The sequence below is a fragment of the Oreochromis aureus genome, linkage group 13, assembly GCF_013358895.1.
Source record: "Oreochromis aureus strain Israel breed Guangdong linkage group 13, ZZ_aureus, whole genome shotgun sequence".
In the NCBI taxonomy this organism is placed as follows: domain Eukaryota; kingdom Metazoa; phylum Chordata; class Actinopteri; order Cichliformes; family Cichlidae; genus Oreochromis; species Oreochromis aureus.
This window is the reverse complement of record NC_052954.1, coordinates 26,635,221-26,651,196: the sequence shown is the minus strand read 5'-3', so window position 1 is coordinate 26,651,196 and position 15,976 is coordinate 26,635,221. Positions and strand designations below refer to the sequence as shown.

Sequence of the window (15,976 nt, the reverse complement as noted above, 5' to 3'; positions counted from 1 at the left end):
AGCCATTTTTAAAATTATTGTACCCATTCAAAAGGACTGTTAATCAGACTTTACTGTGTGATTTAGCCTATAAGCATACAGTATCCCTTTGTTTCTCAGTCAGATCCTCACGTCCGGTTTCACATCAGTGGTAATGGCAGAAAAGCTCAGATTGAAGCTTAATAGTGGGATGTCGCTTACCAGAGGGGGATGTCATGATTCAATTGAATGAAATCTGGTTGAATTTTATTTATAAAGTGCCAAGCAACAGTCGCCTCAAGGCTTTACATTGTTGCAAAAGTCACAAGCCAACCTTCAGCTCTTTGTGCTTTGCTTCCAAGAAGCAAAAGTGAATTGGGTTGGTCAAACCTCATTAGAAATATACTCATTATATACAAATTTATTTACATTTATATTTGCAAATTATTTGCAAATTTCCTTCTTTTCCAAGCTACATATAAACCAATGAGTGGTGACTCAAGATTTTTGCACAGTACTGTATATAAAGTCTATAACTACTATAAATTACACAGCAGGGGACATAATTTGTCAGATAATTAAAAATGCCCAGTGCAAATGGGAATTTAGAACTTTTTTTGTACTCTAAAGGATAGATGAAATGTTCTATCTGTACTGCATAAAATTAAATAAGGTAGTCTCTATTCAGATTTTTCTTGTGAATATATATTTTTTAAATGGGAAAAAACAGCAAAGCAAATGGAAACAATACATGACACCTAATCAGCAGATGCAGCTGTCACTTCTATCACTGACACAATAACAAAAAAAGTCAGATGACAGTTAATGACAAGTCAGCCATTCAGACAAATGTCATATTAATCATCTTCGGTGGGAACATATGAAAGAAAATGGATGTTTGCGTGTACAAGAGACACACAGACGAGCTGGCTCCAGCTTCCATTAACTTATTGAATATGTAGCTAATAATAGAAATTTGCATAATAAATATGTTTGATACTAAAGCTTTTAAATACAGACAGGATGTAACACAAACACGCACGCTCACAAACACACTGTAGAAAGGCAGTGCACTCACAGGGTCTCTGAAACAGGGTATCCCAAACTTTATTTTACTGGTTTTATCAGATGTACCATGTACCATGGAGAGCAGTCACAGTTAGTGGCAACACACATACAACAACTTTCCTCCTATCATTTGGTCTTGACCAGAAATTAATTTAAAAAAGAAAAGAAAGTTAATACACGCACACACAGAGAAACAGCGGCAAAAAGAAAACAAATCTTAAAAATTATTACAAACATGACTATTAAAGTTACTGTTCCATTAAGGAAAGAAAAAACCCCACATCAAATCAAAGTGACAAACATAAAAAACCCTGAAACACCCCGAAAGTGCAAAGAGGACAGAGAAAGAAAGAGAAGATGCATGAAAGGAAGGAGTGAAGAAATAAAAACCAGAATTTGTTGGCACAAAGGAAGAATTTAGGAAAGAAAAACGAAAAGAGAATTATTCAGCAACTAAGATAAATGACCGACAGCTCGGAAAACAGATGGTGATTTAAATACAAACAAATTATCCGTTGAGAGACTAAATCAGATGCAGACACAGGCAGATATTCATAACTATACTTGGATGTTGGTGAATAGAAGCAGTTCTAGAGATAATGATTTAGGGGGCATAAAAAGCAGCCATAAGTGAGACACGAGTTAAACAGACAGAAAGACAAACTAAAAACATAACGCTGTCTGAATCAAACAACAACAACAATCACTGACAAAAGGCAATCTCGAAAGCCTCCAACGGCAACATAAAAGTAAATGGAAGCAGATGGAAGGAAAAAAATTAACCAACCAAGAATGAAGAAAGAGGATGCATGGGAGGGCAGAGTGAGGCAGAGATAGAGAAATAAGCTCTAAGCAAACTACAACTTCTCCAAAAAGGCAATATATGTCATTCTTGAGTGTAGCGAGTGTTGTTGTTTCCTTTAAATAAATATGTAGAATTAATTCTCTACGGTTAGTGTGATGGTCGTATAGTCCACCTCACTTATAACACTGTACAGTATATACACATTATTATTATTATTATTTCTTTAATGATAAAATAACCTTTAGATATACATACAGTATTCCTCATCCTCTGTCGGAGAATACAGCCACGGTATTAGAAGTAGCAAGCAGTGTCTTTTTTTTGTACAAATAACCCATGCAGCTCCCATATAGATTACTTATTTAAGATACATAACTTCTTTAAGATCTCATCTCTCAGTCAATAACAGCAGATATTGCCTTTTTTAACAAAAAAACTTGATGAATTCATTAGTAATGTGCAAGTTACTCCAAAAAAAGTCATCGCATCTTTGTTTAAATTAAAAACAAAATGTTGTTAAGCTCTACATACATTACAAAATGTAACTAAACAGAAAAAAGGAAAACCTGAATCTGTACAACATTCAAACCTTTTTTAGTCAACACTAAGGGAATGGGATACAATTCTCTATAACTATATACAGACATGTTATCATTCATGCACAGTGTCAACAAGTAGCACATTGACATTCCAAAATATGGAAAACATGGCATAGGGAGACAGAGGGTAGAACGGGAGCGGGGAAGAAGATACGGAACAAAAGGAGAACTGCCTGTTTTGGTTACTTTGGCAGCAGTGAGATTGAGAAAGCAAGATAGAGAAAGAGGGTGGAGAGACACGGGGACAGATAAAGACACCATAACAATACACATGCTGGGCAGGAGAAGTCCATATCAGTCTCTCTGACCCAGAAATCAACATATGGCTGTAACTTCATTTTTTAATTATTATTATTATTATTATTATTATTATTTTCATCTTCTTTCGTCTCATCTTCTTTTTCTTCCTTCTTCTCTACATCACCATCCTTTTTTCTACATGTTAAATGTTGCATTTTAAGGTAGAGAATAGCTCTGGTAGCCTTTGTTTCCAGCGGTACATTTTTTTCTCTGTAGCAAATATTGCTCTGCTTGTACCAGTAGGGGCATTTGTCCTTCCTTTTGCTCATTTTGTCTGTCCGATGTTGCTGTTATTTATTTCTCGGTCTGTCAGACAGACAGTCAGTTAAAAAGTGAAAATGGCAACACAAACATATCGTCAACCCTTACATTAGAATCAACATTGTTAATGGTTTACAACTGATTCAACACCACTGTATTTTTACATCAGGTACATCATTATTATTGTGTAAATCAGAGACAGAAAACACAATCTCTGTTGTTTACATCAGAAGGAACTCTGTAAATGAACCAACGTAGTAGCCGTTTCACATAAGCGACAAGAACCAGTGCAATGCTTGTCCTTCATTTAAAAACCTGCCCAATTCTGTTTGAAACCCCACCACAGAAGAACAAAAGTTAAAACAAATGCAATCTACAGCTCATTTTTCTACTCCTTACTAGTTGTTAGTGTTAATATATACAGTGATGACCTGGCTAACTTTTGACCCTTTAAAATGCAGAATTTCAAACCAAAGCATGAAGCTGGACTCAAGCGTTATTGTGACTTGAGCTGGAACAAATTGCTTTACAGTCTTTGCAGGAAAGTTGCTAGTTGCAGATAGAAAAAAAAAGTTAACTTCAACCAGAAAGTTAATATTTGATGATGTACAGCCAAGAAAAGTCTTTAGCTAAACAACAGCTAACATTGTTTAGTTTCCAGCCTTGTTTCAAACTCTGTGAACAGCTGTCATTAATCTGCCAATAAGGTTCATGTCAGACTAGCTTTTAAGCCAAAGTGAATACACCCAGAGAGACGGCGCAACAAAGCCAGTGCAGCAAAAGAGCTAAATTCCCATAAAAGAAAACTATTAGCATCTAAAAAAAAAAAAAAATACACGCCATTAATTTAATGCACGAAACTGCATTTTTGCAAGCATTTGATTCCTGCTCACGCTAGAGTTCACCTTAAAATATTAGGCAGCTGGCACATTTTAAGTAATTCCAACATGATTTAGCAATATCAAAGACAATTAATACCTTGCTGAAGGTACTCAAAAAGTGATGCATACAGCTTTAATATTGTTATTCCTTCTTTTTTTAAATGCAAGCTAGCATAATTTAGTTTTTTTTACAGTGTATAAACCCTCAGCTCCATGCCAGTGAAGAGACAAATACATACAAATTTAAATAAAAAGATTTGAGTTCTGTTAAAACAACATCAAGCCTTTTTTTTAATGCTTTTCAGATTACTAGTGAAATATGAATTATATTTGGTGTTTTAAGAAAGATCCATCGGTTAGAAAACCCTTTACAATTTGGACTGCAAACATTAATATCTGATATAAAGTTTTCCCTTTGGCAAAACAGGGGTAAACTGCCACTCCAAGGCCTTCACTTAAGAACAGCTACTCTAATGCAGAGCCACAGATTGTGCTGAGTTTGACAAATGCAATTAATGCAATATCTCATTATACTGTAGCTATCAAACGACGTATACACCAAATGTCTTTTCTTAGACTGCAGCAACAAAGCCATGTTTCTGTAGCACTGTCTTCCCAAATTTTCATCCTAGTGTTGGTGTGTAATTAATAATTTTTTCAAAAGCTATATTCAGAGTATTTATATTGTTGCAATTATCTGGATTTGCCAAACTCATCCAATCTAAGCCAGCCCAGGTCTACTTTCTCAGGGGTTAAAATCTGCCTTTTACAAGATTCCTGCCAAGTTTAAAATGGATTACATCTAGTCCGGACTACTTACTTTTACAGATGACATTATAAATACAATTTATCATATACATCAAGTAAAAAACACATTAGAAGCAGAGAAATTCTGGACTTATGGACTTTTATTATGCCTACATATACTGTAAGTTACGTGTATGCTGAGATCTTTGTGATTTTAGCTGAATGTTGCAATAGTTAACAGTCTGAAGTCTAAACTTCTCTGACAGTCGAGACAGGCTTTAAAATGTACATAATTCTGGGCCCTTTGTGTTCGAGGTTTTGGGATCGATTCGTTGTCTGTCTAATACTGAATCACAGAAAGCAGAAGATTCCCAGACAGTTAGTGTTTTGGAATTTTAGTTTGTGAGTCTTATGATTTGGCAGTTAGTTTGGTCTGCACGCAGTAGACGTAGTGTTTCATATGCCCCGGTGTCCTTTTAAGCTACTAGCACACTATTAGGATGATAAATAAGTCCAAGTGGGCCTCTGTCACATCATGCACACAGACCAATGGTAATAATTTAAGATCAGTTTACATTGTTAAACTAACAAAAGTATGCTACATATATAATAGAATAACAGAGACTGTTTGTGCCCATGTCACAAAGAGAGATTATACACTTTAGGAGTTAATTAGCTTTTAGGGTGGACTACCATGGTAACATGGCTACTGAGAATTAAAACACTGGGCTATATACTCCACAACAGGAGGAGATTTGTGGGGACAAGTGTTGTAACTGTATCCCTGTTAGCTTTCTGTTATTGCCCTGAAACCGGTGTGAGCTTGTCAAACAGAGGCTGTCTGAGATTAGATGTAACCTGTGTTACATATCCACACAGGGCTATTGCAGTACAACAGCATTTACCCCGTCCTCTAAGCCGACGTCCGGCCCAACAGAAAATCATTTTCAGCTATCCCTTTATCTCATGGCTTTTGTGTTAAGACTGAAAACTGGCAGCTGAACTAATGTGTCAAGTTCAACAAGAACGAGTAAATCCCACAGATCACATTAAGGTTATTTGTTTGAAAGCAACTTACCTTTGAATAAAGAAACATGACAAAGCCAGATGGTAATTGCTTTCTTTAGGTTAAGGCCTTCGTCATCCAGACATATTATGAGTAAAATGTTTTTGACTAGTAGTGTTTTTTGGAATGAAAAGTTGAAGCCTTGTCTGAATGAGTACTTAGAAGCAGCAGGTTACTTTTACAATATCTAGGAAATTCTTGATGCTTGGTGTGGTAACATAACAAAGACATGCAGCTATTATCTCATGTAGCCCTGCGCTAGTCTGAAGCAAAGCTCTTTTAACTGAGAAGTCAGTGTGTAAGGTTTAGCAATATAGTCGTCTGTTAAATATTCCCCTTAATGACCAATCTATGTGAAACATTATAAATCAAGGGTCAGGGTTAGGGATTAGTGGTTATTACAAAGCCCTTGAAGATTTTGATTGGTCCAGCGACCAGCCAGGTTGGCGATGCTTAAGACACGCACAGAGATAATGACTGAAGCTGTTAAGTAAACCAAGCGGCAGAAAATGAAGGAAAAGAAGGCCTATAAAGGGTGCTAGCTAGAATTTTCAGGCTATTTAAAAGTTATGATTCAGAAATGATGGCGGCAATCCCACAGGTGGAACACCAGATAACACCAGGTGGTTCCATAGTAAAAACAAAAATACCTAGATATTTATGCAGTGATAATAGTTTCTAACAGTTTTCGACGGTAGAGTGGCCATTTCGTCTTCTCAGACATGACCTTATTAAAGGTAAAAGCACACTAACCACTTCTTGGTTCAAATTAGTCCTTAATTCATTTACATTTACAGTATAAAGCAACAGAAAGAGGGCCCGTTCAGGAGCGCATGGCGTAACCGAGACATTCAGAAGGAAAACCGTGGAGCTGTAATGTACGATCAGCTCTTTATATTTACAATTCGAACCTCAGTGACGCTTAAAACATTTCACTCACTGAATGTGCTCTCCTGCGAAAGTCGTACTCGGCATTTCTACAGGCTGGGAGAGCGAGAGTCAAAAAGACCTCGAACACGAAAGCATATCTCGCCTCACGCGGTGAGAGCAAGACGAGAGGCGTTTTTTTCACAGTACTTGACCATCTTCCCACAACACACAAGCACGGACACCCACTGTTACACACCAGCACACACACAGTTAGTTGTCATGAAACAATTGTGGCAATGTATCCGGTTTCTTCTGATTATGTTTTCAGTATTGTCTGGTCATGCACGTACATACTGATAAAGTTATTCTTTCTTTGTCTGTCTCACTCCTGCCTGTTACAGTGGTTGGACACAGGCGATGCACTGCACTGAAAGAGGGCTCCTGCTGAAACCACTCATTCTCAATAGGAGCTTTTATGGTGTGTACCTCTGTTTTAACCTCAGTCCATGTGTTTAAATTCATTGTAATTCTATATGGTCGAGCCAGTTGGGACACGTTTAATAAGATGACTTGATTGGTTTGCACTTTTAGAGTGATACACGAATATATACCTTTGATTTTTTTTCTTTTCTCATTAAGCTTCCACCCTTCTGGATAATTTCACTTGCTCCTATTAATCTCATGTTTTTTTGTCGTCCTTCCATGCATCTGTACCTTTTTCCATTTTGTCTTTATCTGTTTAAATGTGCACTCCTTCATCTGTACATCCATCCATTCATCTATCATTAAATCTATTGCAGAAGGGGGGACTTATAGAACAACGAGACAGCCTTAATTCCTAAATCCAAATTCATCCATTCATCCACCTCCCCCTTGTCTCTTCCTCCATGTTTTCTTGCTTTGTCCCACCCTTCTCTTCAACATCTCCTATCATCTTAGAAGCCCTGGATGTGGCAGTAGGCTTCCAGTGAGGAGAAGAGGATGTAGAGGAGCCACAGGCTAACGAACAGCATGGTGGTAAGGGCCTTCGCAGTCCGGGGCCCACCCAGCTCTCCACCAATGTCTGGTCGCCGTCGGTACATCAGCGTGGCGACACAGATAAAGGCAAAGATGGTGAAGAGAGTGACCGAGAAAGCCAGCGTGCCAGGATCTACCCTGAACTCCTCGCCCCTGCTGTTGTGGTAGATGGCAGCAATGGACCACGCCACCTGTTGAACAGCCGCAAAACTGAATTTAATAACATGAGACGCGGTGACCATGTACAACAAAGGAAACAAAAGCAAATACAGACTTTGTCAAAGGAGGCAGATGGGTGTGACAGACCATACCACTTGTCAGTCACACACTCATTCACGCAGAATTAAAGAATAGGACTCATGCAGTAACCTATCATTTATACCAAGGACAACATAATAATTTATACTACAGCAAAATGACAAGCAGTACTGCATTTTCTCTAAATAGCTATCAATCAATAAATCTTTAATTAAATGTGCTGGACTTACCCCAATGCCCAGAAACACATTGACAGCATTGGAGCCTGTCACATTACCAATGGATGCATCTGCATACTGATCCTGGATAGCTGCTACCTTACTGGCAAATGTGTCTGGATGAAGAGAGAGAGAGAAAAAAGAGCTAAAAATCAGATTTGTTATTGGCCATAAAGTAACTGGTGATCGTTGTTACAATCTCTCATGTTCAAGTTAACGACAAAGACAAAAAAAGATCAGATATAGCTGATAGCAAGATAAAAAACACTCTTATTTCTGATGATGACTTATTAAAAGCTTTGACTTTCCTATTCTTCTTCCATCACCAAGAAATTAATGCAACCGTTTTTGTGGAGTGAAAGTGTAAAGCAATAAATAAAACAAAATGTTCCATTCAGTGTAAATTAAGTGTTACTGACTTAATGTCTAACACTGCAAACAGACTAACATGCCTAATCACAAAATTCCCCAACTGTGCATGCAGCCTGTAACAGTTGCCTTTGTTATCATAGAGTATTTGAACTTTTTTTTATGTTATTGCCACTTTCAACCAGAATAACAACAATGGATATCTATGCCAAAGGTACCAGGAGGGGAGGCAAAGGATAGATGAGGAGACGAAAGAGGAGATATAAGTTGGATTACACTTTTATCATCATGGACAAGGTAAGATTTCTGCACAAAAAGATGGATGACTTTGTAGCTCTTCTAATGAATCGGTTTGACTTAGTGTATGCTTCTGCGTTTCACAGCAACACAGAATTAATCAGGATCCCATTGCTGCCACTGACAAACAGGAATAATCTAAGAGCAGCAAGAAAAGAAGGTTTGAGATTACAAACATTGGTCTATTAGAATCAATGTTTCTCCAGGAAACAGCAATGCTGTTGCTGGAAGACCCAGTAAGACTGTTACTGGAAGACTCGAATTATGCATCGCAGTGCTATGTTTTTATTCCTGTCCTTTAATTATTTTGATTCTCAGCAATTCTACGACTTTCACATGACTGAGCAGCTGTAATGGGATAATTTCCTGCCATGAATTATGAAAATTACTCTGGATCTGATAAATTTGCAGTGATTTCTGGGTTACACAAGACTGCATGGACAGACAAGGACACTTTTCATGCATGCATAATGTATATAGCTATTAATACAGACCACATACAGAGCACTATGTAAATCTTGTTTTCCATCTTTAGACAGGCAACCTTAAATTAGGAGCCACAATCTTTAATCCCATTGCAGTGTTTCTTCTACAGCAGCCAGCATATGCACGATTTGCTCCAAGATCAAGAATTTACAAAGTTGAATTGCAGTTTGCAGGGCAAACAGATTTTGGCCTGGCGACTAAGAAGCAATGTGCTGCTTAGTCCTAAAAATTTCCCCTGCCTTCATGTTTGCCAAACTACAGCAGCTCCAAAGTGATGCTCTGCACTGAAAGGAGCAACGGTGACTCTGCCAGATCTCAACAATAGGCTGTTTGGTGAGCAAATAGCCAAATGGTCAGTTAGCACTCTTTTCTGGCTAGCTTCTCTTTGTTAGTGATTCATGTCATCTTGCCTTTCTCTGCCAGATACAACAAGAAGAGACAAAAACTGAGATTAAGGAAGAAAGCGAAGGATGAAAAGAGGAGGAAGGGATTACTTGAAGCAGCAGCCAACCTGGCTGCGGAAAAGAGGATGATGGGAGGATCAAGGAGTAGATACAGGGTGGTGATAGATGTGACAACTGGCCTGTGAAAGAGACTAACACCTGTCTGCTGGGCTTGTGGATGTGTGTCAAGGCTCTGTGTGTTCTTGTCTTTGTGTGTGTGTGTGTTTCTGTATTAAGAACACATACTGTATGTACACTGTGTCTTTGTGTGTTTGTGAAGTTTGCCACCTGGGTCCAATCTGATGCCATGCCTCCACCAGCTGGCAAAGGCATGCATGCCTGTGCATCAAATGGTCTTTGAGTGCTTGTGAGCTTGATTGAGTGGGTGAGTCCGTGGGTGTGTACGTGTTCAGCAGTGACGTGTGTGTGTGTGTTTCTGTGAAACAGGTTCCACTCTGAAGCTCCTTATGTGACAGTATGGCTCCCTGGAGAGCTTTTTGCCCTTTTCCACTACCTCTCTGTCAATCAGTCACTGTCTCTCTCTCTTCTCTTTTCTACGTCATGCTCCTCCTTCTTCCCCTCTCCCCTCTCTGTTCCGGTTTTTCCCCATTGCCTCTTAAAATGGAAGAACATGCAACTAATATGCTCAGGAAAATCTTGGCATTTGGAATGTTTATGGTGTTAGCAATAAGGGAATAAAAACAGAAGCATTAATCGTCTGGGGACCGTGACTATCCAAAGGAAATCTGGCCCTCTTGAGATACCTTATTATAGATCACTGGTCCACAAAATACTGAACAATACACAGAGGGGTATATAAATACTCAGGGGGTATAAACCAGTTGAAGAACTTTTTAAAGATATTTTGTTTTGGACTGGACAGTGCTGGGAGATTGATGTGTATTAGCTCTTACTAATTTAATTGAAAAAACATTCAGGAATATTCATTATTTTGTTATTTTGACTGAGGGACAAAGAGTATTTGAGTATTTTACAGTGACTGACCAGTAATATCTTATCTATTTACATTTATTTGTCAAAAATCATGTCATATTGATACAATATTGTGAGGATACATGATGACTGTCAGCTTCATTGTCCTGAACCGACATTTATTGCACAATGCTTTTATCTTCTGTATGTGTCTCTTTTTTTTCTCTTTTAAAGCCCTGTGTATTTTCCTCAGTTTGTAGGCTCTGATCAAATTTCTGAAGCCATTAGGAGTCATGATAATACACTGCACACAATAAGTGTACTGTGGAATCATGAACCAACAAAGTTTTACCTGAAATTTGACCCGAATACCCGCAAACTACAAACAAATGTGAGCTTCTTTAGTTTCAAATTTTCCTAACAGCACCGCTTTAGTTGTTTTCTTTCTATCTCCCTTTCTCCATGTGTGCGTTAGCCTGGCTAACTGTGATAAACAAGGTTAACTGACATAGAACCACAGCACAGGATGGGTTTTATTAACTGTAATAGCCACAGAACTGGAGGTCTGTTTCTTTGTGTGTGTGTGTGTGTGTGTGTGTGAGCGCATGTGTGGTGAAGCCACAGGAGGCTCTGTTAATAAGGCTGAGAGCCTCAGAAAGGCTGAGCCACTTTGTTTTCATTCGGCAGCTCTACACATTGTGTGTATGTCTGTGTGCAGTACTGTGACTCGGGCATCTCTATGTATGTGTATGTGTCCATAAATTCAGCTGATATCAAGTGTATATTTTTCTTAGTGTATGAGCATATATTACATGTATAGCCATATGCTAATGTACTATGTGTTTATGTGTGAGTATAAAGTAGTATGGAGCACACGCCTTTTATCCCTAAGCTCCCTAAATGGGAAAACAGGGAGCACCTGAGCCTGACATGACAAATAGCCTTATGGTAATAGCACATGGTGGTCACAGTACAAGTCATTGTATGTGTGGGTGTGTGTACACAAGTGTGCAAAATCTCTTTCAAGCTTTAATGTTTTTCAGATAGATGAGTGTGCTTGTCTATTACTCAAGTTGCGCAGTCGTTTATGTTTTTCCATGTTCTAGTTTATACATCTAGCAGTCAAGTACACACTGTATGTGTGATGTATTTGTCTGTGTGTGCATGTGGGGACCAAGGTTAAAACATATAATTACCCAGCCATCGCATTTGGTCATTCTTCACACTTACGCAAGATGAGCCATGTTACTGTCGGCAGACTGCACTGCTTTGTCTAACAGGCACCCATATACAAAAAATATTGTGGCAAGACGCTGAGAACTACTGGGTTAGTTCTGGTACAAGTTCACTGAGAATAAGAGCTCGGGAAATGTGAGCTCTGGAGTTCTTTTTATCTACTTTTATGTTGTTCTTCTTTGGATTTGTAACAGAAGAAAAATAATATTAATGAACATCAATACAAAGATGCTTTCATGTGGAAAAGCTCTTCAAATCTATTTGTCATTACAGGAAAAGCAAATTTAGTGAATATTATCATGATGCCAGAATTACGACTATCATTTTCTAGTAATGGATAATTACCCAAGTCCCATTCCCCGTTACTAAATAACCATGACATTTCTTTCTGGATGAGTGAATTTGAGTCGAGGCTGTGTAATTTGCGATGAACCAACATAAAAATCCCCTGCATACTTTGTAGTCTATAGTGCAACATATCACGCTGAAATATATCCCATCTTTATGAAAGTTGCTACTGTATACATAAAAATAACTTGTTACTTAGTGTTTCTTGAACTTGGGAAGTGCCTTGATATTCATTCCACTGTAGCTTTTGTTGATTTGTGTAGTAAATTGAGCAAAGAACCAAAAATATCAATATATATATCTTGAGGTGGATCATTGGTGAACAAAGATCTTTTCCTCATAATGACTTTACATAGCTAAATAGCAAATGTCGAGCGAGAAAAGGATTTGATTAAAGCTGGCAGACGGTCCAGTAGATGGCAAAAACATACTGTGATGGATTCCTCTACGCCCTCACATACATGTATATAAACATAAAGGGTAAGTGCTCACACGCTCACCTGGTACTGAGGTTCCCAATGCAACAAATACTACTGCTGTGACAGAGTCTTTCAGGCCTACTGTGCATCCGAAGTGAGAGGCCAGGTCCCCTGCAAGGATAGGAAAGGAATCATTACCATCACTATTCTTCACAGCATATACTTAGAAGAAAACAAATGTGTTCAGCTGTTGAACAAACCATCATTTGTTGTGTATAAACTTTAAATACAATATACTGTTTCTTTTGGTCGCATCTCTTGTCAATCCCTCGGAATATTTAAAGTCTTACCAATGACGGCGGTGAGCAGTCCGATCATGCAGATGGAGACTACAAAGCAGGCCCAGCCATTCCAATACTCTGTGGGCGGGACGAAGGCGAACAGAACCTTCCAGAATACAGTGAGGAAATGCATGACGTAGTCAAAACACGAGGGCAGCTTCTCCTCCCCACACTCCTCATCATCGTCATCTTCGCCTGGGAGGAAATAGAAAAAAAAAACATACATGGTAGCCAGTTGAATCCTTGAGTCTTTGTTAAAAGCGCAGATTGTTTACACTAATTTAAATAAGATCCACAAGTTCCAGACCCAGGCCCATCACGGAGCAGATTCAATGTCTTCCCTGCACTCCCATGCCTTTCCTATTGCTGTAGTGGAAAATGTTGTTTGACTCTATAGTCCATAGTGATTTAGCCTGATAACCTGAAAAGCAAAATCCCTCTGTGTGTGTGTGTGTGTGTGTGTGTGTGTGTGTGTGTGTGTGTGAGAGTGTGTGTGGTTGCAAGCCAAACCTCTGCTTTCAGAATCAGAATCATCTTTATTTGGCCATGTTTGTACACACAAACAAGGAATTAGACTCCAGTACACTTTGCTCCCTGCATGCAAAGAAAAGAAACATTTTTTTAATAAGCTGTATGTTAGAAACTATGCAAACTGAGTGTTGCAATGTGAATATGTGCATATGGCCTGAATGAAAGCAGGAGGTTATTTCACAGTGTTCACGAGAGTCGCGGTCCTGGTTCTTTGACTACGTTTTTGGGTTGATTATGGTTATGGTATTAGCTAGTCTTTAGTTTTGTATTTCCTAGTGCCTCTGAGTTTTCATTATTTACAATTCTAGTTCTATAATTCTTGTTGTTCATATTTGGTCCCTTTCTGTTACTTGTGTCTTCCATGATTCCCATGTAGGTTCCGAGTTCTTAGTTTCCTCCTGGTCCAAGTTTTTATGTGTTTTTATATTTTTGCATTTTCATGCTACAGCAACAAAAAACAGCTTCATTTAGTTGATCCTTGGTCTCTGAGTCCTGCGTTTGGGTCTCACCTTACCTGCCACAGAGCACATCACAACAATGAGAGTAACGGCCTGGGTGAAGAAACCGCCTCTGTGGAGCCTGGTTTTCATAAACAGCGCTCTCTAGCACCTGCCTGAAGGCAGCAGTTTGAACAGGATGTAAGGGGTCTGCAGAGATGTTTTCTGCCCATTTACTAACCCTGGACCTGTATAGGTCCTGGATGGAGGGAAGATCAGCACCAAGAGCAATTCTCTCTGCAAATCGGATTACTTGTTGCTGTCTAACTCTAACTCTAACTCTGTCACTTGTTGCTCTTGTGGCAGGTCGTACTACCTGATTTGATGTGAAGTACAACCTCTGCTAGGTCTTCTTCTGGATAGTCTACATGTGAGGACCACTTCAAATACTGTGAAAAGGTGGATCCTAGGAATCAGAAGTAATCCACAGTAGGTACTGTATTGTTGAGGATGGTGGAGGGGGGAGGGTTTCTTTGAAATTCCACCACAGCCAACCACGTTTGGTTAGGCTTTGCATCTCCTATGTGTGGTTCTGTGTGAGTGTGTTGAATGTTTGCTGAAAGAAGGGAATAGCTGGAACCTGAAATTTAAATTACTCTCCTCACTCAGTAAACGAGAAACCCTCACATGCTACTAGAAGTCTGTGTGCTCGCTGTATAGCTGCCTGTTTTTCTGATCCATTTATAAATGAATGAATAAACGAGACCACCTGCTGCTTCCATGAAACATGCTGACTGGGTGATTCCAGGGAAAGCTATAATCTCTTATTGATTTCACCCTTGTCATTCAGTCACTGCATACTATTAACATTCAAAGAGGTGGTGATGCATTACAATGTTCCAAACAACCGAATAAAAACCCATTAGCACTTTAAACCCAGGCGAGTTTGGAAAGGTTTCAAACTGCAGCTGGTTTCCCATACGGAGGGTTAAGAGGTCTGACTTTAAAAAATATATTTAGTTATTCTTTATGTTATATCTTAACATTAGAATATATAACAGTTACATGTTCATGATTGTAATGAACAACAATCCATTTGCATGTTAGAAAACTATCTGCTGATATTATAATAAAGCCTGATATTTAAGTCTTAAACATACTTTACTGTGCAAAAGTCTTGAGCTGCATTTGATTTCTTTATATGTTGCATCCAATGAGTGAGACGTGGTTTTAAACAATAGTTTTCTAGGTTTTCTTAAGGTCTTTCTAAGGTTTTTTGGACATCGGCTGCTTTTTTACTCATTTTCAATCCAGTCGTTCATCTTGACCAGTTTCAAATGAATGTTTTGGTTAGTTTTTTGTTCGTAAAGCCACTTAAGTCATTAACAAGGCACCTCAATCCATTCTTAAACTAATCTACACATAACAAACAACTTAGCAAATACCAATTTTAAATTAGATCTTTGGGCACATTTTTACTAGCAACCTGTTTCGAAAACACACTTGTTTTTACCATTTCTTTAATTGAATCTAAACATCATAGTCTGACAGACTTAAAATAGTATTTTTGAATCAATAAGGTGATTCCCAAAGATCTAATAGCTGAAGTTTGGGGAAACTGCAGAATGGCAGAACAAAAGAAGTGGCAGTCCTAAAAACTATTTACAGCAGATGAACAGTATCTGAAGCCATGTCCTGACACAGGACTCAACAGATGCATTAGACCCTTATGCTGATTCATTTAATGTTTGTCCAAGGCTCATCAGAAATGTGTTAATGGAAGGGTGGATGTAAAGAAGGAATTCTTACGAAAGGGAAATGGGGATAAAATGCTGAGGTATGCCAGATTACTGGACTAAATATAAATGACAGCAGATCTTAAGGAATAATGGATCCAAATTTAAAAAATTTTCATTCAAACAATTGTCAATATGTACACAGGAGGTCAGCAGAGAGGTGCAACAGTATCTACTGCCATCTGTAAAACATAATAGAGGCTCTGTTGTGGTTTGGGGCTGCATTTTAGTCAGCCCCAAACACAGAAGACCATCAGGTTTGATCCACCATGCGAAAGTTTCAGATTGGTAA

The 15,976-nt window shown here is 38.5% G+C and overlaps 1 protein-coding gene across 5 annotated transcripts in view; it reads right to left on the bottom strand.

Moving 5' to 3' along the window:
* Nucleotides 1-1,042: 1,042 nt before the first annotated feature.
* Nucleotides 1,043-15,976, bottom strand: part of slc8a1b (solute carrier family 8 member 1b) — a 148,696-nt gene continuing 133,762 nt past the window's right edge. For 3 of the 5 annotated variants that reach the window (XM_039621683.1, XM_039621681.1, XM_039621682.1), the window contains exons 8-12: nt 13,431-13,514; nt 12,930-13,115; nt 12,661-12,750; nt 8,061-8,164; nt 1,043-7,763 (exon numbers count right to left, since the gene is read on the bottom strand). In XM_039621683.1, coding sequence (XP_039477617.1) covers nt 7,491-7,763; nt 8,061-8,164; nt 12,661-12,750; nt 12,930-13,115; nt 13,431-13,514 — 737 coding nt within the window. In that variant the 3' untranslated portion in view covers nt 1,043-7,490. The remainder of the gene's footprint in view (nt 7,764-8,060; nt 8,165-12,660; nt 12,751-12,929; nt 13,116-13,430; nt 13,515-15,976) is intronic. The other 2 variants (XM_031745586.2, XM_031745585.2) reach the window with 1 other exon arrangement.